Source organism: Pseudomyrmex gracilis, unplaced genomic scaffold (assembly GCF_002006095.1).
Source record: "Pseudomyrmex gracilis isolate BER0280 unplaced genomic scaffold, ASM200609v1 scaffold_203, whole genome shotgun sequence".
NCBI lineage: Eukaryota > Metazoa > Arthropoda > Insecta > Hymenoptera > Formicidae > Pseudomyrmex > Pseudomyrmex gracilis.
Window position 1 is genome coordinate 108,802 of NW_018020787.1, and position 21,973 is coordinate 130,774.

The 21,973-nt window shown below is 39.5% G+C and overlaps 4 protein-coding genes across 10 annotated transcripts in view; 2 read left to right on the plus strand and 2 right to left on the minus strand.

Annotated features, from left to right (window-relative positions):
* The window catches only part of LOC109858410 (dual oxidase maturation factor 1-like), a 3,034-nt gene extending 475 nt beyond the window's left edge, over window positions 1-2,559 (minus strand). The window contains exons 1-9 of one of the 2 annotated variants that reach the window (XM_020435621.1): window positions 2,355-2,559; window positions 2,225-2,282; window positions 1,982-2,116; window positions 1,703-1,804; window positions 1,475-1,628; window positions 1,062-1,276; window positions 839-955; window positions 634-734; window positions 307-431 (exon numbers count right to left, since the gene is read on the minus strand). In XM_020435621.1, the coding sequence (XP_020291210.1) occupies window positions 307-431; window positions 634-734; window positions 839-955; window positions 1,062-1,276; window positions 1,475-1,628; window positions 1,703-1,804; window positions 1,982-2,116; window positions 2,225-2,282; window positions 2,355-2,543 (1,196 nt within the window). In that variant the 5' untranslated portion in view covers window positions 2,544-2,559. Of the gene's footprint in view, window positions 1-306; window positions 435-633; window positions 735-838; window positions 956-1,061; window positions 1,277-1,474; window positions 1,629-1,702; window positions 1,805-1,981; window positions 2,117-2,224; window positions 2,283-2,354 lie in introns of both variants that reach the window. The other variant, XM_020435620.1, reaches the window with a different exon arrangement.
* Window positions 1-18,414, plus strand: part of LOC109858405 (activating signal cointegrator 1 complex subunit 3) — an 18,636-nt gene extending 222 nt beyond the window's left edge. Inside the window, exons 1-16 of one of the 6 annotated variants that reach the window (XM_020435606.1) lie at window positions 1,189-1,350; window positions 1,484-1,609; window positions 1,684-1,879; window positions 2,744-2,829; window positions 3,082-3,469; window positions 3,929-4,069; window positions 4,234-4,325; window positions 4,400-4,548; window positions 4,616-4,873; window positions 4,954-9,159; window positions 9,281-9,772; window positions 9,852-10,042; window positions 10,127-10,295; window positions 10,428-10,685; window positions 10,807-11,155; window positions 11,248-11,751. In XM_020435606.1, the coding sequence (XP_020291195.1) occupies window positions 3,939-4,069; window positions 4,234-4,325; window positions 4,400-4,548; window positions 4,616-4,873; window positions 4,954-9,159; window positions 9,281-9,772; window positions 9,852-10,042; window positions 10,127-10,295; window positions 10,428-10,685; window positions 10,807-11,155; window positions 11,248-11,366 (6,414 nt within the window). In that variant the 5' untranslated portion in view covers window positions 1,189-1,350; window positions 1,484-1,609; window positions 1,684-1,879; ... (1 more) ...; window positions 3,082-3,469; window positions 3,929-3,938 and the 3' untranslated portion in view covers window positions 11,367-11,751. Of the gene's footprint in view, window positions 1-1,188; window positions 1,351-1,483; window positions 1,610-1,683; window positions 1,880-2,503; window positions 2,588-2,743; window positions 2,830-3,081; window positions 3,470-3,928; window positions 4,070-4,233; window positions 4,326-4,399; window positions 4,549-4,615; window positions 4,874-4,953; window positions 9,160-9,280; window positions 9,773-9,851; window positions 10,043-10,126; window positions 10,296-10,427; window positions 10,686-10,806; window positions 11,156-11,247; window positions 11,752-18,180; window positions 18,242-18,323 lie in introns of those variants that run through there. The other 5 variants (XM_020435609.1, XM_020435605.1, XM_020435608.1 and 2 more) reach the window with 5 other exon arrangements.
* On the minus strand, window positions 12,187-16,390 carry LOC109858411 (protein MEMO1). The gene is made up of 8 exons (XM_020435622.1): window positions 15,634-16,390; window positions 15,174-15,255; window positions 15,012-15,080; window positions 14,540-14,652; window positions 14,343-14,454; window positions 13,905-14,124; window positions 13,668-13,772; window positions 12,187-13,532 (listed from the first exon to the last, which is right to left on the minus strand). The coding sequence occupies exons 1-8, from the start codon at window positions 15,683-15,685 to the stop codon at window positions 13,395-13,397; spliced, it is 891 nt and encodes a 296-aa protein (XP_020291211.1). The 5' UTR covers window positions 15,686-16,390; the 3' UTR covers window positions 12,187-13,394.
* A 70-nt stretch (window positions 18,415-18,484) lies between the features above and the next one.
* LOC109858409 (CCR4-NOT transcription complex subunit 2) lies at window positions 18,485-21,437 on the plus strand. Its single transcript, XM_020435618.1, has 7 exons — window positions 18,485-18,835; window positions 19,025-19,251; window positions 19,553-19,795; window positions 19,885-20,146; window positions 20,667-20,774; window positions 20,859-21,084; window positions 21,339-21,437. The coding sequence occupies exons 1-6, from the start codon at window positions 18,510-18,512 to the stop codon at window positions 21,076-21,078; spliced, it is 1,386 nt and encodes a 461-aa protein (XP_020291207.1). The 5' UTR covers window positions 18,485-18,509; the 3' UTR covers window positions 21,079-21,084; window positions 21,339-21,437.
* Window positions 21,438-21,973: the final 536 nt, after the last annotated feature.

Here is a 21,973-nt window from a genome sequence, read left to right on the forward strand (position 1 = left end):
TTCTGCGTCGATCAAAAACACAAATTGAAAAAATTTTTTTTTTTTTTTTTTTTTTTTTTTTTTTTTTTTTTCATTAATTTGTACATGTAATTATCTCTTTGGTTTGACTTAGGATTTTTATATATTAAAGATGTTCTATACTTTATCCGAAGACTGTGTAAGGACGAAGTGAGCAATAAAAACTACGAGCAAAAATTCTAAATGTTTCATGAAAAAAAAATCAAAAAAAAAAACAAGAGAAATATGTTCCTTTGAAACGGACAATCTTTGAGTTATGTTTTAGGTGAAACGCGAACACACACGTACTCTGCTACATCCTGGTTTTCATAAATGACCACGTCGTCGTTGCAGGTTTCCATCTTCATGGGAATTGGCGCACGGAAGAGAGATTTCTGCGCGTTCTTTATGGTCGAGCGTCTCTTCAACACCGTCTGCTGATTGTTGATTTTTTCTATTATTAATTAGCTAACCATAGCTGTGTGCGTTCCGATGTTCACCGCCAGTACTGGAAATCTACATCGCGTGTGATGTGAGGTGGTGTAGATTTTTAGTTTGTGCTCAGACAAAGTGAGTATCGGAACGCAGCCTGTATCTTTGACTCTAACATTTTTTTGTCTGCTTTGTTTTACTCACCATCTCCGTGTCGCTGTTTTCTGATAGAGCTGAGGTCGGTGTCAGTTCAATCCAGCCCATATTCACCTTTGTGCACAATACGTCGCTCACTTGATTGCTTCCTGTCGATTTACAAACAAAGATTTGCTCTTGTTCTTTTTTGCGGAATGTCTCAAACGCGCTTTTGAGACGTGGAAACAGTTTGAGTTTGTTCACAGTTGCTTACGCATCACGCATTCGTCGTACTGGCCGAGGGGATCTATTCCCAAAAAGATAGACAACGTATTGGGATGACGCAAGTCCATAAATAGCAGCACAATCGCCAGAATAACGCAAAACAGACCTGAAAAAAATATATATATATTCGACACGAGGTCAGAATTTTGTACGAGAGATAAATAAAGAAAAAAAAAAAAAGAAAATGCGATCGAGATGAATAAATGATTCACCGCATCCGAAAGTCATCCAAAAATGCGTGCCCAGAGCCATTGTGATGACGGAATCACTCTCAAACGGGATGACGAGCGGAGTTGGATTATGTATGAGGACCCAAACAACGCAGGTCAACCACTGCAAGCCGCCGATCAAGCCGGTCAAATAGGCGACGTATCGGGGAACAGATTGCAGAAATATGTTAGCTAGTATCCAACAAGCAAAGGCGGTCCTGAAACAGGGACGATGCAGGATTTTCACGATAGAAGAAAAGACTTTGCGACGAAACATTAGCTTTGTTTTGAGGTAGAAAAATTCGGTTATTATGAAACATGTGTACTGTTTTTCGTGCGTGTAATGAAACAAAAAAAAAGAATTCACTTTATATTGTTTGTATAGTTCTGTCTTTTTTTGTGTCTTTCATACTGACCACAACAAGATGTGACAATACCAGCCGGCGGTTCGATAAAATCGCCCAAACCGAATGCCTTCTCCGTCAATAACGAAATATTCGGCGATCCACAAAATGGGAATGGGCAGACCTTTCTTCTGACCATCGCGAAAGGTTCTTTGTAAAAGTCCGGCTATTGTAAGAATCTCGTTTATAATTTCAACATAACAAAGAGTCACATTTTGCAGCGAGTATATCATACATTACCATCGGGCCCGAAACCGGCTCTACCCTGGTCCCATGTCCAAGGAAATCTTTCGTTGTAATTGATCGTTTCTCTCGCGAGTGGCGTATCTTCTTTCGCTTCACCTGTAAGGGAAATATCCAATTAACAGGATGTTGTCCGCTGCAGGAAGAAATCAGCGAATAAAGCTGATGAACTAGGTATTTATGTTTCGTGAAATTTTACAAACATGCAAAAAGAATTGGTTTTTACAACAATTTTCAAATTTTTTACATTTAGTTTTTTGCATTTCTTTGAATTACCCTTTAATGTGATGTTCACCGATCTCAGCCCTATCTTGACCGCCATTTGAGCCTCGATTTCTTGACCCACTCCGACCCGATAGGGCGTTTTGCATTTCGTGTCACCATATTCCCATTCCTGACCGAAGTTTTCGACTGCGTGTTTTTTTTTTTAACATTACAACATAACAAATAAATAAATTATTATCAATACAGAACGAACACAGAGTAAAATATTAGACACGCGTTAGCAAAAAGACTCACCTATCAACAAACATCCAATTGCGATGCTGAAGATAACTTTTATAGTTACGTAGACACTCTGCGCCAGATAACGAGATGGTGAAAGTGATATCGTTTATGTATACATCCATGTAACTTTTGCTGTACTTACCTCTTTCTTCCGGTAGCTTGGTATAATGCTGAGATAAGCGAGGAAGATAATTGCGAAAATTGCGACCAGTATAATCACGGTCGTGTCTATCGTTACCGAGCTTGGATGCGTAGAATATTGCGAGGGAAACTCTTCGGATCGTCCGAACTGAAACATGGCCATCGGTTTTATTGTCGAGAATAATTTCATACTATTTTATATTTAGGAAGACAATCGCGCGCAAGTTGCCGATTGTATGTATAACACTATTTTGAACGTTATGCAGTTTAGATCTAAATATAACTAATGAGAAAGACTCGTCATTGTGGTTTTATCTGAATTTCTCTCTTCCGGATTATTCCAGACACAGTGCCGGATGCTCCGTGTTACAATTTTTCTTATCGTTTTAGGCTTCCGCATAGTCGCCTAAGTTAGTTGGCAACAATCGTGAAGAGCGAGGCTTCTAAAAATCGAATCATACAAATGTTGTTGCGAAGTAAGTAATAAAATAATATAAATATATTGTGATGTCATTACGCAAATTTATAAAATCAATTCTTAGAATTTGAATAAATTATTTTCAGCGCTCGTAAATAAATAAATTTCATATTTATGTGTACTGCAACATGTGTGTACAATAGTATTAAAAATATCTTACGCACTTGTGTGTGTGTGTGCGTGTGTGTACACGCCAAGTTCATAAAAAACATTTCAATAAATAAATTTTATTTTTTTTTCTGTGCACCAGTTTCTTCCACGATTGAGATAAGACCATGAGTGAGGGAAAAACTTTGCCCCTCCTCTCGCGGAATCATTTATCATCGGTCAGTGTACATATATCGTTTGACGATCGCAACAATCGGCAATCGCAAGCCGAATCTACAATGAACCAACCGCACCATCGTTTTTGTGAATTGACCAATACAAGTGGTCCGTTGTAGACCGGCTCACAATTTATCGAATCTCCGAGGAGGAAGCTGAAACAGGCGGCGTTCGCGGGATTCACCGTTTTTTATCGTTGCTATCAGGAGTCACGTTACGAAAACCTTCGCATTTTCTTTCACAGTCTTTTACCGTCACTTCGGGTCAATTTTATTGTTATTTGCGTTGTTATTTTCTGCTTCGACCGTTACTTGGTATGTGACTCACTTGGTTGGTACACGTAGAAAAAAGATTATTTTATACATATGGCTTTTTTATTACAATTTATAATTAATTTATGCGCGCTAGTGTGTGTATATATAGAAAATTTGTAAATTCTCAAATATTGGGTTACATTGCGCAATCCAATTTGTGAATGTTATTGCACGTAATAAGCAATTTTATCTTAATGTGATAGTAAACCAATTTTATAAATATAATTTAAGTTAGAGAGAGAGAGAGAGAGAAAATAACAAAAAATCAAATATCTTATATAATTAAAAATAAAACTAATTAAGAAGTCATACCCTCCCCCCCAACATTTTATGTTCGAGTCTTCACAGATTTTAATCCATTTATGATTTCATATTAATTTATCTGGATAGTTTTTTTATGTGTGTTTGAAGAGATACATTGAGATGTTTTATATTAATAGTTAATGAAAATAAATACAGGTAATACACAATGACGAAGTTACCACGTATAACCAGAGCTTTGCGGATGTTTACTTCGTTGGAACGTAACAGAGAAACATTAGAACAAGAACCAAATGACTTATTAAGAAAGAGACAAGAGCGAGAACAAAAATTAAAGAGGTAAGTTGATATCTTGCGATTAAAAAGAATGTAGAAGGAGATGGTCAATATGTTTTATAGATATTTTAAGACTTATCGTAATTGGGAGAATCATAAATATGTATAAAACATATATGCAACAATAGATTATTGAAATTCTAATCATTTACGCATGTTATACACAGCTCATTTGATTGGAATGACATATGTAAAAGCGCATCTAAGAATCTTAAAACATATCTATTAATAATGAGAGAAATTGTGAGAGAAGTGTCAGGTAAGTAGAATGTAACGTAGAGATATTTGATGATATACTATGTACAATTTTTATAATTGAATTTTTTCTTTTAGGGGATGCTCCGTCAGATGTTGTAACTGAATTTATAGTTTATGCATTACGTTTATTGATTGAAGAAGAAGAGATGACATGGGAACTTTCAGAGATACTTGCCGAAAAATTAGAACTCATGACGTTTTCATCCGCACAGGAAATTATGAAGGTACATTGTAATGTACTTTTTGTATGTTGTTATATTGTTTAACTATCTGCCTTGTGTTAACATACAGGTAGTTCAAGACATTCAACGATTCTGTGGCGAAGAAGCTAGAAAATTATTATTATCACTAGATGGCAAGGAAAACATGGACACTAATGTTTCTAATTCGTCGATGTTCGGGACGACTATTCCCTACAATGAAGCAAGAGTTGTCTGGCCCGATACCAACGGTCTTCACAAAATGTCTGAGGAAAAGATAAATTCGAACACCGACAGATTTACGATGATTCATGAAACAAAGCCTCCGCAAAATGCACAGAAATCCGTAGTGAGTATCCATTAGACACGCGCAGACACACATAATCAAAATTAATCTTAATTTTCCTCTTCCTGTTCTCTCAATTATAGTTTGATAAAACAACATTTATTGATGGATTAAAAGATTGTTGTAAAAAATGTAATACAGAAAAGTCATATCAGGATTTTGGAATGGAAATAGTGAATAAGTTGAAAAAGAATTCTCAGAATATACAGAATGAACTATTTGATATGTTAGGTTTCGAACATGTGGACTTTATTCAGTACATTCTTGAACACCGGAAAACCATCGTATCAACAATGAACTGCTCAAAAGTAAACAAGAGGTCCGCACAAACAACTGCGCAACAAGGCCCTATTATCAGCGGTCAAGTAACTGTACAGTCCGAAGAAGAAAAACAGTTGTGCAAGCAAGTGCGTAAAGAGGAAAAAAAATTGAACAAACTGACCAACAAGCGAGACGGCAAATCGACGGAAACTGAGGATAATGAATTTGATCGAATTCATCTGCAACGTAAGAAAAACGAGGCGATCATAGCTATGCACACACCGTTATTTCCTAAAAAATCTAATCTGGACAGTACCGAACATTTTCCGTTTGTGTTTGATTCCAAAGCGAATGCTAAACAAAGCAGTTACGTGTCGGGAAAGAAAGTAATGTTGGCCGAGGATGTTAAGAGACAGGATTGCGATTACTATGAAAAAGTTCACATACCAATACCGGAAAAAAAAGATATTGACATTGAGGTCGATCCCGTGTTGATATCCTCTCTGGACGAGATTGGTCAGATGGCATTTAGTGGCATGAAGTCGTTAAACAGAATTCAAAGTATAGTTTTCAACGTGGCGTACAACACCAACGAGAATCTGTTGATTTGCGCTCCGACCGGAGCTGGTAAAACGAACGTGGCGATGCTGACCGTAGTGCATCAGTTGAAACAGAACATTCAGGACGGACTGTTGCAGAAAGATCAGTTCAAAATAATATACATCGCGCCCATGAAAGCCCTGGCGGCTGAAATGACAGCGAATTTTAACAAGAAACTCAGCTCTCTGGGGGTGTGCGTTCGCGAATTGACCGGGGATATGCAACTTACGAAACAAGAGATTCAACAGACGCAGATGATAGTGACCACGCCGGAAAAGTGGGACGTTGTCACGAGAAAGGGCACCGGCGATATTTCTCTCACCAGCATCGTGAGATTGCTCATCATCGACGAGGTGCACTTATTGCACGGTGACAGAGGACCGGTGGTGGAAGCGCTGGTGGCGAGGACTCTGCGTCAAGTGGAGTCGTCGCAGAGCATGATCAGAATAGTCGGTTTATCAGCCACATTGCCGAATTACGTGGACGTTGCGCGATTTCTGCGCGTCAATCCCTCGAAGGGACTGTTTTACTTCGATCATCGCTTCCGTCCGGTGCCTCTCAGTCAGACCTTCATCGGCGTCAAGGCCGTCAAACCGATTCAACAGATGAACGACATGGATCGCGTGTGTTACGAAAATGTCGTGGAAATGGTGCGACAGAATCACCAAGTGATGATATTCGTACACGCGCGAAACGCCACCCTGAGGATGGCGAACATTCTGAGAGAGCTGGCGACGAAGAACGACACGCTCAAATATTTTTTGTCTGACAACCAGACGAAGTACGTGAACAAAGCCTTCGTCAAGTCGCGCAACAAGCATCTCGGCGAGTTGTTTAATTGCGGAATATCGATACATCATGCTGGCTTGCTGCGTTCGGACAGAAATCTCGTTGAGAAATATTTCTCGGAGGGGTTGATCAAGGTGTTAGTGTGTACTTCTACTTTGGCCTGGGGCGTGAATCTACCCGCGCACGCAGTTATCATACGAGGGACGGAGATCTACGATTCGAATCACGGTTCGTTCGTCGATCTGGGCATATTAGACGTGTTACAGATATTCGGTCGTGCCGGCAGACCGCAGTTCGATAAATCGGGCCACGCGGTCATCATCACGTCGCACGACAAGTTGTCGCACTACTTGTCACTGCTGACGAATCAAATACCGATCGAAAGTAGTTTCATCACGTATCTGGCGGATAATTTGAACGCCGAGATAGTATTGGGTACAATATCAAATGTGGCGGAAGCAATCGAATGGCTGAGCTACACTTATCTGTTTGTGCGAATGAAGAAGAATTTTCACGCTTACGGTTTGATTTATCAAACCCTCGTGGAAGATCCCAATCTCGAGAAGACACGAAAGGACCTCATAGACAACGCCGCCAAGGCGCTGGACAAGGCGCGAATGATCAGATACATGCCTACCGGCGATCTCAGCGCAACCGATCTAGGCCGTATCGCGAGTCACTATTATCTCAAGTACGACACAGTCGAAATCTTCAACGAGCTGATACAATCCGTTATGACTGAGGCGCAGATTATGACGGTGATATCCCGTGCTCAGGAATTCCAGCAGCTTAAGGTGCGGGACGACGAGATGAATGAGCTGGACAATTTGCTGAGAGAGTGTGAATTAACACCGGAAGGCGGCGCGGAGAATGTCCACGGCAAGGTCAATATATTGATGCAGACGTATCTCTCCAGAATTCGGGTGAACACGGCATCGTTGATATCCGATCAGGCATACGTCACGCAGAACGCCATGCGGATAACCAGGGCGTTGTTCGAAATAATGCTCAGACAGAACAACGCGATAATGGCCGGACGACTGCTACGGATGGCGAAGATGTTCGAAGCGCAGCAGTGGGAATTTTTTACGCCGCTTCGTCAGTTCGACTGTCTGTCTGCGGAAGTTATCAATAAGATCGAGCAACGAGAACTAGAGATCTATAGGTTGCAAGATATGGACGTGAAGGAAATTGGCAGCATTCTGAGAGATCAGAGGGCTGCGACATTGGTGAAAAAGTGTTGCAACGAACTGCCCGTGCTGGACGTGGAATACACTTTACAGCCCATAACGCGTACCGTTTTGAGAATACGACTCAAAATGATCCCGCAATTTCAGTGGAACGACAAAATTCACGGGAAGAACTCGCAGGCCTTCTGGATTTGGATTGAGGATCCGGATTCGAACTTCATTTATCATCACGAATATTTTATATTAACGAGAAAGATGATTTATCAGAATCTCGAGCAAGAACTTGTCATTACTATACCGTTGACGGAACCGATGCCAGCTCAGTATTTGGTCCGAGTTACGAGCGATCACTGGATGGGCAGCGAGACCGAATATCCGTTGAGTTTTCGCGATCTTATCCTGCCGGAGACTCATCCGCCGCATACGGATCTGCTGGAATTGCAACCGTTACCGGTTACCGCTCTGAAGAATTTGGCATTTGAGAGTCTGTACAATTTCACTCACTTCAATCCAATACAGACGCAGATCTTTCATTGCCTGTATTACACGGACAGTAACGTTCTTCTCGGTGCGCCAACCGGATCAGGAAAAACAATCGCAGCCGAAATCGCCATGTTCCGTGTCTTCGCGAATTATCCCGATCAAAAGGTCGTTTACATAGCGCCCCTGAAAGCACTGGTCAGAGAACGCGTAAACGATTGGAAGGTGCGACTCGAGGAACGTCTGGGCAAGAAGGTGGTGGAATTAACCGGGGATGTATCGCCCGATATAAAGATGATCGCGGAAGCGAGAGTGATCGTTACGACGCCCGAAAAGTGGGACGGTATCAGTCGAAGCTGGCAAACGCGAAGATACGTAAAGAACGTGGCGCTCATAGTGATCGACGAGATTCATCTGCTGGGCGAGGATCGAGGACCAGTTCTCGAAGTTATTATCTCCCGAACCAATTTCATATCGTCAAATACGCAGAAAAAGGTCAGAATTGTAGGACTCTCAACCGCACTAGCCAACGCGATAGATCTAGCCAATTGGCTTGACATCAAAGAGATGGGTCTTTACAATTTCCGCCCGTCTGTGAGACCTGTACCGTTGGAGGTTCACATAAGCGGATTTCCCGGCAAACATTATTGTCCCCGAATGGCGACGATGAACAGACCAACTTTCCAGGCGATTAGACAACACGCGCCTACCAGTCCCTCCCTCGTGTTCGTATCCTCCCGCAGACAAACGCGTTTGACCGCTTTGGATTTAATTGCGTATCTCGCTGCGGAGGACAATCCCAAGCAGTGGTTGCACATGCCGGAAGAAGAAATGATGAACATTCTTGAGAATATAAAAGACACGAATCTGAAGCTCACGCTCGCTTTCGGAATTGGTCTTCATCATGCTGGTCTGCAGGACAGAGACAGGAGAACGGTGGAGGAATTGTTTGTCAATAACAAGATACAGGTACGCGTTCTTTTTCGCAACTTCGTGTGTGTGCAATATTTATAAAAATGTCAGTACAAAATTCATCTTATTATTTACATTCTTAAAAGAAAAAAAATAAAAACGTGATTAAATCATTTAGGTACTGATCACTACGGCCACATTAGCGTGGGGTGTTAATTTCCCCGCTCACTTGGTAGTGATAAAAGGCACGGAGTATTACGACGGCAAGTTGAAGCGTTACGTGGACATGCCAATAACCGACGTTCTCCAAATGATGGGTCGCGCTGGCAGACCGCAGTTCGATGATTCCGGTGTGGCTGTTGTCCTCGTGCACGACTTGAAGAAGAATTTCTACAAGAAATTCTTGTACGAACCGTTCCCGGTGGAATCGAGTCTGATGGCAGTGTTGCCCGATCACATCAACGCCGAGATTGTCGCCGGCACTATCAAGAACAAACAAGAATTCCTCGATTATTTAACGTGGACGTATTACTTCCGAAGATTAATGAAGAACCCGAAGTATTACGATCTGGATGTGTTGGAGCCTCAGTTCGTCAACGAGTATCTCTCGGAATTGATAGAAACCACTCTGAAATCATTAGTGGAGTCGCATTGCGTTGATTACGACGAGGTATGAGTATACATTCGATTGTTATGTAATAACATAATAGTTCGCACAATAACACTGCATTGATCCCGCATTGAATTAGAACGAGCAAATGTTGCTATCACTGCCGATGGGAAAGATAGCGTCGTTCTACTATTTGTCGCACAAAACGATGCTGATGTTCACACAGTCGTTGAAAGAGGACATGACGCTGGACCAGTGTTTACATATACTTTGCAATTCGCACGAGTACAATGAATTACCTGTGAGACACAACGAGGAATTGTTAAATGAGTGAGTTAACAGAATCAGTTCCTAACATCTCGTGTCTTCCTTGCTCTCAAAGTGTACTACTTAAATAAATTATGTGTTTAACAGAGAATTAGCGAAAATGTGCCGTTTTTCCGTGGATCAGTACACTTACGATTCTCCGCACACGAAAACATTTCTATTGCTACAAGCGCATTTCTCGAGACTGCCTTTGCCGTGCACCGATTACACCACTGATCTGAAGTCCGTGCTCGATCAAGCAATCAGAATTTTGCAGGTACAACTTGCAGTGAAATTCGTAACTTGTGCGTGCAATTGTATTTGCACGAACATATATACATAGAATTATTGTTTTACGAATTGTATAATTTTTTTTAAACTTGGCAATTGACGAGGATGATATTTTCAGGCAATGATTGATACGGTCGCCGAACGTGGATGGTTAACGAGCACGATTAGAATAATGCAACTGTTTCAAATGATCATCCAGGCACGGTGGATAGACGAATCCGCTATCATGACGCTACCGCACGTAAGGAAAGAAGACTTGCATCTGTTCTCGTCATTGTCGTTGGCTCTGCCGAAGTTATGTTCCATCACGTGTGACGATTATAAGAGACTCGCAAAGACGTTGTGCAGAGAGTACGAGGAAAACCAAATGCGCGAAGTAATGAAATTGATTGGAAACTAAATATTTAATATGCTAGTTTTTATCATGTGTATATTAGAAGATAAATTTTTTAATTAATTATCTAAACTTATGGTGTGTCAAACGCGTTTGTTTTTAGATACATCAAGTTATTCGGGATATGCCGGTAATATCCGTCAGTTTAATGCTAGAGAGTTGCGACGACGACGATGCCGAAAAAAGAAGAATACACACGAAGCGTAACAAGGACAATTTACTGAACGTTCGACAGAACGAGGACTATACGTTAACCGTCGGATTGAAAAGAATAAACCATTCTAAAACTCTGAAAGCGCATTGTCCAATGTTCTTGAAGGGAAAAGACGAAAGCTGGTTTTTGATATTGGGCGATATTCAGAGTAAAGAATTGTTGGCTCTTAAAAGAGTGTCCGGTGTAAACAGTCAGCAGAGACAACATCAGTTGCAATTTACCGCACCGAATACCTTGGGTAAACCTTACCGACTTGTTCGCAATTTATAATTATTTTTCTTGATTTTTTCGAGTTTCTAACGAATAAAAATCTGAAAATTTTGTTTCCAGGACCAATGAGGTTAACGTTCTACTTGATTTCCGATTGTTACATGGGACTGGATCAACAATACGACATTTATCTAAATGTGGTGAGCAATACCGATCGTACATTTGAGATTGAACAGTAAAAGTATTTATAGAAGGTCGGTATGTATTTATAATCCGATGTTATAATCAAGATCGTCTAGAGTTCATCTTATGATGATGATATACCGGCGGTCTTGCAGGCCGCACACCGTCCGAAGATGAACTTGAGACGATCTTAGGTACAAGTATTGGACTACCGATCTATACAAACAAATTATTTGACGAACTTTTTCATAGTAATAATATAGAGTACGACGTAAAAAAAAGAGAGGACTCTTGAAAACTTTGTTAATAGTTATTTACATTTTAAACAGACAAAAAAAGTGAGAGTTGCCATAGGAATATTAAAATTGCGGAATATATAATTTATGTCACACACAAACATACAGAGGTTGTATATATACAAAAACTTTATTGTATATTTCTTTTTTCATGTACTTTTTTTCTTATTATACATTTATAAAGTAACATGTAGATATGAGGAGGAGGAAAGAGGATTATACTTTTTTCTCATACAAATATAAACCTTGTTGTGTCAGTATACAAAGGTAGAAAAAACAACACGTGTGTAAGATCAATCGCACAATTGTAGAAGATTTGTTGGTTTGTTTTTCTTTTTTGTTTTGTACAAACGTGTTAGGGTTCTTACTACGAAAAATTAAATTTAAATTAATTGCTGCATGCTGCGTATTTGCGTCTTAGCAAGGACAGTTATGTGTTGTCTGTGTATCGCAGGCCATTTTATAAATCTCGAGAAAGAATATAAATTGTTTGACTTGAAAAGTTTGTAACACACACATTTGAAAAAAAAAAAACGGAAAAAATAAATTTATACAAATTTATAGACTCTTTTTATGTATGCAATTGTTTCTTTTTTTTTTTTTTTTATATGTACTGACTCCATTTTATCAGACTTACACGTATCCCGTACTATGTTAATTAATAATAACATTCAGATTAATATTTGTCTTAATCTCCTATGTTTAGATAACAATAGATTATAGAATAGGAAGGATATGAGATCATTCCATTGCTTTGTATGAAAAAGAAAGAAAGAACGAACATATATATGTGTATATATTTTAAGTCTTACCTCGTATTGATATTTGTTATCGATTACAAATGTAAATCAATGCAGATTGTTCTCACTAAAGGCACAGAAGAGACTTAAACAAGAGCTCGTGCGTACTTATCAGAGCGCGTACGATTCAACTAAGAGATTATAATAAAGTAGTTAAAACTAACACGTGCAAGTCTCAAATATAAAAAGCCCCCATAAAAACTTGAGTTGATTAAGACAAATATAACAGTGATCTAGAGTCTCGTATTACTAAACACAATAACTTCTTTTAAATTAACATTTGTATACTCCTCTCCACCAGCTAGAAAATTATATTTAAATTTCAATATCAAGCTAATTCGTATATCACAACTTCTCTAAACAAACTTTAAGCACCATAAAATTCCGCGTGTCAACGTAACATACATCCTAAAGATCGATTAAATTATTATACAATTTTTTTTACAGAGAAAAGTAACAAATTTTCTCTTCTTTGCCAGTAGCTTGAAATCTCTGCCTTCTAAGAAGTACACATAAAATACCGTTACTAACGCTTACTAGAGTTGTACCGATAACCAAAGCAAAGAAATATTTAAGCTCCTTCCCATATTGAAATCTGGAAGTACTGAATATATCTTGTAAGTAATAAACCGAAATGTGCATTTTATACAAATAGAAAAAAAAAAACGTTTCGATAATAGTACACCCATCTGTTGTAGCACGTGTTACGCACCGAACAACAATTGTCCCAACACCCATATTGTGGTAGTAAATTCACATAATGCAAAAAAAAAAACAAAAACGGTAGAAGCTACAAGTTAAATTGTTCAGTGTTTTCGATATCTTCTTCTCGCATTATAAAAATGTCGGAATTCTTGCTTAATTTCATTCAATAATTTATAGAACGTCGCTGTTACGCTGTTGCAAAACAACGAAACATGGTTCCACACTTTAAGAAAATGTTTATATTTTAGAGTCAGTAAACCGTGATTCAATACGTGTGTGTTTATCACTCAAGAACCAAGGAAGCACTAGCGTAACTGACAGAACTGTCGTTCATGTTGTTACATTGACTACTTTGAGCATACTTCAAGAACTTCAGATTCATCCTCTGACCATTTGTGTTTCCTCTCAGACTGTGAATCGCCTGCAAAAATAGAATGAGACTATTATTAGGCCTCACTCTCCTCCTTCCTCCTCTCTTTCTCTACCCGCTTTCGCTGGAATTAACTGACTTAACATACGATTATAATTATCGGATGTATTTGTTTTGTTTTATTACCTGTAATAAGACACCAATCGGATGCCGACCGCATATGGTATTGCTATATTTTTTAAGATATTCGGTGAACATCGCGGGATTCAAAGTCTCGATAATATCCATGCCCTGAAAAAAATGCGCAACATAACAAAAACACAGAAAAATTATAAAAAAATCTAGTAAAAAATACTGTCTTTTAAAAAGTACGTCAGAAATTTTTTATGATCTAAATCAAGCCAAGATAGTTTATATATGTACCATTTTATCGAGGTTTTGAATAGATCTGTGTATAGGCCCACACGATCTATCGTAGTAAGTGTAGCGAAAACGTTGTCCCCAATGACAGAAATCCGAGGAGATGATAAACAATGTTTGCGGATCGGCCATGTAAGGCGCTAACAATCTTCCGTAAAGCGCCTCTCTTTCTGGACTCAAAGATCCCACCAAAATTGGAATAATAGTAAACGAGTCTTTAAATCTGCACGCACGAAACAAACCACGCGTTTAATTGAGGTAAAAATAAAATTTTCACTCTTACAAATGTAAAAATCACATACCACATGTACATGAAATAGTAGATTTATCCATTTTATCGGTATTTCTCGTTAATACGAAGTTTTTCAATATTTGCAATTACAATCGGTTATATAAAATCGGAGTGGAGGGGAGGGATTTAGAGTTTATTTCTAAACATACCCTTCCATGACTTTGGCGATAAATGGCAACTGCATCTCAATGCTATGTTCTTCCTCGTCTGTGTTCAGATCCATGCATTCGAAGTGGCCGGTTTCTTCGAGTTCTCTTCTTACTGTGTCGATCAAAACATTAAAGAGCAAACAATGATATCGATGACTAGACTTACACGGAACGGAAGATTCAAAAACGGCTGATACCTTGCTGATCGATATGTAGATCGTACAACGGCGTTCGGTAAATGGAAGCTGACGTTAGAGCACAACCTGGTAATCTCACATGATGAGACGGGCCTAGAATAAATATCCTACGGCTGCATAACAGCACGTTGCACGTTTCATTTGACTGAGAAATTTGAAAAATTACAAACTAAACTAATATATTACACAGTCTCTACTATATATATTACAGAATTTTATCTTCGAACAGACCGCCACAAACTTCTTTGTCTGACTAACTGCAATTAATTGAGATTTTCAGTTTCTGATAAATAAAAAAAGAAAAAAAATTATTACAAGAGAATTCTACATACGAGCAATAAAACTGCAACAAATTTATGCGATAAATTTGGACTCGTGTCTCTCGAATGCGTTTCGCATTTGCAAATATATAGTCAAAAAAAGGATGTGCGAGTAAAATGTTAAAGAGTTTCATCACATGTTCCATACTTACACAACTACAGGACTAATTTGCCTATAAGCGAAACCAGCACACGCCCCACAATAACTGTATCCTGCATGTCTGCAAAAATTTAGAAAAAGTTTTATAAAATCTTCACACGTATATGCCGTCTGCTTTGTAGACTTTTGTATTGCAAAAAAGATAATTACTGACGGGGAAATAATTGCTCTGGCAGGTCCGTGAGATAAGTCAGCCGCGCTCAACCAACCTTCTAACTGCTTGTTCAAATCTGAAGCTATCAAATAAAACAATAAAAAATCATACTATTTACACTTGTAGGCAATGAAAGGAAAAACCAAAAATGTACGGAAATTTGCAACATCTATTTTTTTTTGTGTACTTGTACATATGTTTGTGTGACATGCATGTCTCCACACAGAGATGATAATATAGTTCACATTTACAGACTTATTTTTAACTCTTTTGGATCGGCTAGAACGCGAACATTTACACGGTTTTATCTCTGATTTGTGTAATGAAAGCCGAAACGCAATCAATTGGTTTCAGACAGAGCAAAGTTTTGGCTTCTTTCATCGCACGCAAATGAGAAGAATCAAGGTTATCGGTGTAACGCTAAGGAATAAAGCGAGATAAATTTTGGAACGTTTCTTACCGATGTCCGTGTACCAACTACCAGCGTGAGAAGCTCTCCTAATTAATGCCATTTTTTGTGTCAGGCCTAACTAACGCTAATTGCCTTTTTTTTTTTTTTGACCCCGTGCGGACCTCGTATACGCTTTTCGTTCGGCGAAATCAACAGCGCTTCATCTACAGCGCGGAACACACGGGGTGAGATCTCGAGAGGGGAATCGGACGTAAAAAAAAAAATAAAAGTTAAACTTATCTTCGCTATCGCGGGGGGGGGAGGTGTGTGTGCGTGTGTGTGTGTGTGTTGAAACGCGTTCAAAACATGGTCATCACACAAAACTTCTTCCGACTATTGTCTTTCCTTGTGGATTATTCGGATTTCGACGAATTACGTATATAATGCGCGCACACACGCACCACGCGCGCACACACACACGCACACGTGCGCAGTTCGCAAAGACGAAAATTGGCGCGTCCACAATTCTCGCTGGACAAATCGCGAATCGGGCTGGAACCGCGAATCTGACACGCGGTTTTCTTTGATGCGAGCGAGTTTTCAATGTTTCACTTCATTCGCTCGAACTGGCGAACTTCAACTCGAGAGCGCGACCTAAACTAATTAACGCGGTGCAACGCGCGCGCGTTTCTGAAAAGTAACTTCTTCGATCGCTCTCGCGCGATTATTCTTCAATCGGCGCGATGCGAACGAACACATCTTGGCAAAACGCAAAGATAAAAGTCACGAGATTGGGACTCTCGTAACTTTGCGAATGTTCCGGAAACGTAACATCCTAGAAATCACCCTAGGACTCACGCATCGCTAATCAAGTTCGCAACTGTAAATGTAGCAGCGTTTTTCGGTGACGACCATGACGGCGACTAAGAGGCATTTTCCGCGACGCAAAACGGACGAGACGTACGGACGAGTTGTCGGTGAAATAGTTGATGTTGCGCGCGACACGGCATCGCGTTTGAAACACGTCGAACGATTCGGCTCGTTTGCCTGAGCGCCGACATAATAAGAAATTTTTGTTTAATATGGCGGACGGCTCGTGCCTCTAGTGTTGTTTTAAGTGTCTTGAGAAAGAACTGCGAGTGTGACAAAACCAAGCTGGGTTCTGTTTGACCGGACGGCACTGTGAACGAATGTGCGCGCGATGAGATTCTGATAAGCGTCGCTGCGTGGCCCCCCCGACGACGTAACGTGAAAACGTAACACGTGCGAGGTCTCTATCTCTCTCTCTCTCTCCGCGATTGGAACACACACGCGCGCGCGAAAAAAAACCTAGTTCGTCTCCCCCTACGGCCGGGAGAATCGGATGTGTGCGGACTACCTCCGTCCGGAGACCCGAGAGAGCCAAATACGATTGTACCACCGGACGATACCACCGTCGTAAAAAACCACACGACCCGAGAGAGAGTCGATCCATCGGACAACGCGTGTGTGTCTCTCCCCGGTTGTGCGTGATTGTTTTCTTTCTTGATTTTTTATTTTTTCTTTTTTCCCTCCCTTTTCTCTCGTTTCTCACTTTTGTTTATCGCGTGCACGATGGGACTCGTCGCGTCGTGATACGCAGCTGGTGGCGCTCTGTTCCCCAGGTAGTTTGTTAGTTGGTTAGTTAACACACATCCGCGCGGCGCGCCGCAACACTTTTTCCCTCCCCCCCGTCTCTCCCTCCCCCCGATTCCGCACGTATTTGTATTTTGACGTCTTACATGCACCGTGTTATAACCTTTTGCCCCTTTTTCCCGCTTGTCACAAACCAACGTTTCCAGCGGTGCGATATCACACCAATCTCGTCGGGGTTGCTCAATGTTTACTGGGCCACACGCGGCGGTGACTGGCTCGCTGTGTCTCCGCGGACGGACCTTAGGTGTCCTCGTCGTAGGTTTCTGAGAGAAATGCTCCGGGAATCGGCTTTATTATTGTATACGTGATTTCGTCGTGAGATACCGAGCTGATGATATATATATATATATATATATCTATGTATATATGCATATATGTGTTTGGTGCGCGTCGCGCGTGATGTTTCCGATAACAAATCCGCGTATTAAGTGACACGACTTGCTCGATTGTTTTCTCAACGACACTCGAATCAGAATTAGCGTCGTCGTATCACGATTTTTGTAAGGTTAAAAATCAGGGTTCTCTTTCCCTCTGTCTCTTTCTCTCTCTTTCTCTTATTCTCAAGTTAACAGAGTTGATATACAAAGTATCATACACACACACATACACGCACACATACAAACGATGTTAACATATGTAAAAGAAACTCATGTTTTTGTTACATATGTAAGTCACTCTTGTAAAACATTTGTTTATCCCAGGACTGTAGTTTGCTATATTTGTCAAATCGTGTATGTGTGCAAGCAAAAAGTTTATTTTAACGATGTTAAACATGCGGGAAGCTTACAGAATTATCGTGCCACTAGTATTTAACTTGTATTTATTTCTGTTCAATCTACACGGTGCATATTTCATACGCAGATCCATGATCTTTTGTTCTCTTTCTCATATGACAGAAACATATTGCCATTTTATTTATTCACATCATCTGTTTGTTTGCAGGTGCATCCTGTTCTTTGTACTGACATTTAATGCAACTGTCGGTGTGACAGTGTGATAAGAGGTAAACGATAATTTTGTATATTTTGACAACAGCGCGCACTTATTGGGAGAAAAAAGCACTAATTGCAGTTTTTCTGTTTTAGGTTAGTGAAGTGAGTTTATTGTTCTTGTCATGGATCATTGGGGATCCTGCAAAATCAGAGGATCAAGTGTGATATTAGTACAAGTGAAGTGAAGTGTGCTAATCGACTGTTTGCAGAACAAAAGTGCGTTCTAGTGTGCCTGCTTTCGGGCAAAAACATTTTTTTAATAAGTAGTGCCACTAGGCTATGGCCAACCTGAACTTTGAGCAACCGCCACGCAGTATTGCGAACTCAAGTCTTACTTCACGTACAGTCAGCGGAGGGGGGGGTTTAAACGCTTCGACCCTCACGGGTCATGTTACGCCTACCTCGGGCATGTTCTCAGGCTCATCTGCAAGCACATCGAGTACTGTCAATTCAGCGGTAGTTGCCACTAACGTTTATCCTGGAGCATCGGGCTCCGGCGGCGGACAGAACAGTCATCAGCAACAGCAGCAACTCTCTCCTATGGGCAGCAGAGGGCTGTTTGGGCAGAGAGCTTTTACCGACAGACGTACGATGCCTGCTCTTGGGTTAGTGTTTTCTTCATTTTTCTTTAACAAAATCTATTACAGATATTGTATTCGATGATCTTCAATGTGTGACCCTTGTGTATGTCGAACATCACTGTTGATGCTAAAAATATCATTTGGATAGTAATGTTGCAACCGCCGCGATTGTAGAATAATTCTACAATCTCGTTCTTTATCTCGATATTACAGAGCTTCAAATCCAATGGGTAGTATGGGCAGTTTTGGAATACCTCCAAGTCGTAATTACGGATCTCAAGGTGCGGTTAACAATTTCCACTCTGTTTTTGGGAGTGGAGGTGGTGGAGACACGAGTACTCCACCTCTGTTAGATCTCTCGGAATTTCCCTCCCTAACGAATAGAGGTCAAGGTGATTCTATGCCGCAACCTAGTCCTATGCCAGGAAAACAGCCTTATGGTTAGTATCGATTATATATCACATTTATTAATTATCGATGTATTTCTTTTTTCTTAAGTGTAAAATTATCTGCAATGGTTGTTTTACACAAGTTTATTATGCTTTTAGATTAGTTTTTTCTCTATTGTAATACAATCTCTTATTTAAAAAAATAGTACACTGTAAAATATGTTGAGCATACGCTTACGTTGCAATATTATTTTGTATTATTAGTATGATCTGTAATATGTATATTAATAATAAGTTTCTTTCAAAGTTTTATATTATTAATACACTTATACTAATTTTATTTATATTTCAGTTGGAATGGTAAAACAACCAACATCCGAATCGAGCGAATTTACTATGAGCTCGGAAGACTTTCCTGCATTACCAGGTACACAGAACCGAGAAGGTCCGTCACCTGGTGGCAGCGTATCTGGTGATAAAAATATATCTGTAGGACTTGGTCCAGAAATCGGACAGGATGTGTTGCAGGCAAACAGAGGTCCTGGCCCTGAAAAGTCTCAGTCTTCTAAAAGAGGCATCCAAACGTCGCCTGATGGTAAACAATCGACTTAACGAGCGTAAAACAGCGATAACCGTTTTTTTTTTTTTATGTTTAATCTTGTACAACATCTATTTGATATACAGGCAAAGTAACGAATATACCTGCTAGTATGGTGAAGGATCAGTTTGGCATGGTCGGACTTTTGACATTTATTAGAGCAGCGGAGACAGATCCAAACCTAGTGTCACTGGCGCTAGGCCAAGATCTTACTGCGTTAGGATTGAATTTGAATTCACCTGAAAATCTTTACCAGAATTTTGGTGGTCCCTGGGCGGAAACACCTTGTCGACCGCAGGATATCGATTTTCACGTACCACCGGAGTATCTTATAAATGCTGCAATCAGGTACCAATCCGTACTAGAGAACAGGTATCGTAATTCTATTAGCTATCATTCGAAGGGTATTCTTTCCAGCTTTCAATATCAAAAATTTTCAATTTTCAATATCAAAACTTCAATCTTTGTTTTAAAACTTACTGCCAGTACTGACGATCTGTAATTCACATTACGTTATTATACATATATGTGTATTTCTTCAGAACTGGCAATGAATTTTAAAGCATAGTACTAATAAAATCAGCTAGAATGAGTGCCTAGAAGATTAAAATTTTTTCTTTCAATATTCCACTCTTATAGTAATGATACCACGTGTAAATGTAATATCTGACCTTCCACATGTGCCCCACAAAATTTGTTAAAAGACTGATACACACCCTCTGAAGTAACATTTATAATATATATCGAGTTGGTCAGAAAATCTTTTCGTATTTTATGCAAGTAAGGCGATTTAAAAAAATACGAAAAGATTTTCTGACCAATAATTTTGGTCAACAAACTCTAACGTTTTTATTCTAATGTTCTCTAGGGATAAGCTAGCGCCAGTTAAACTAAATCGATATAAAGATGATCTACTGTTTTATATGTTTTATACAAATGTTGGAGATGTATTGCAATTAGCCGCGGCGGCGGAATTGTAAGTATAAACAAAATACGAATTAGATGTAAACATTAACGCGCGCGAAATATACTCACAAACGTGTATGTGTTTGATATGAAGGTACAGCAGAGAATGGCGATATCATATGGAGGAGAAGGTATGGATAACGCAAGCACCTGGTTTAGGGATAGTAGAAAAGACTTCGACATACGAACGTGGTACTTATTATTATTTTGATGCACAAAACTGGAGAAAGGTAGCTAAGGAATTCCATTTGGATTATACAAAACTAGAAAGTAGACCTCATCTTCCTGCGAACTTTCACCAAACTCAGCCTTGACTACAGGTGTGTACTCGTATAGTTTATTTCTCTTCCGTTTTCTTTCTTTGAATAAAAAGCAAAAAGTTACATACACATATGTCTATGTGCAAGAATTAAGAGAAGTGTACAGAAAAGGAAATACGCGCGATTCAGTGCTTTAAGTGTGAACACGTGCATCTTTTACATTACCTCTTTGTACTCTTCTATAATTATTCTGTAAAAAAAAAAGCAGAAGAGATGGCATTCAATTTTTTAATCAAAACTATTATTTGTTCTAGACTTGTCAGCAGACCATTATGCTGTCTTTAAGCTGGAAACAAATCAGCTATTGTATAAATGAACAAATTTAATAATCTTTAATAAAAACATAAAATTTGAAGAGTAATAAAGAATTTTTTTATCAATTTAAATTGAACGCATGCGTGCGCGCGTTACGCATGCACGCTCTTATTTTTCTCTGTCGGTAAGACTCGGCTGATCTTCGCAGTCACATTGGTTTACGTAAACAAAATCAAAAGCGAAAAATGTACTGTGTCTCGATATTCAATGCTAATATTGAGAATCTATAATATGCAAAATGTAAACTGTATAGATTTTTATAGATTTTATTGTGTAGATATATTACATAGATTTTCAATATTGGCAGTGAATCTTGAAACAGCTGTGTTTCTCGCTTCTGACGCTCCGTTACAGCACGGTTTCTATATTCTCACAACGTCGGGACTCGTAAACTCCCAATTCTCACGCTTCTGTATTCTTTCATTATTTGGAATCTTGCGCAAAACGATAATGTACAAAAATTTACGTCCTGATATTCGCTACAGCTGTGACAGCCGGTAGTAGAATATTTGCACGATAGGAGTAAGTGAAATATAAAAGACTCACTGTCCGTGAAAATATAGGAATATGGCGT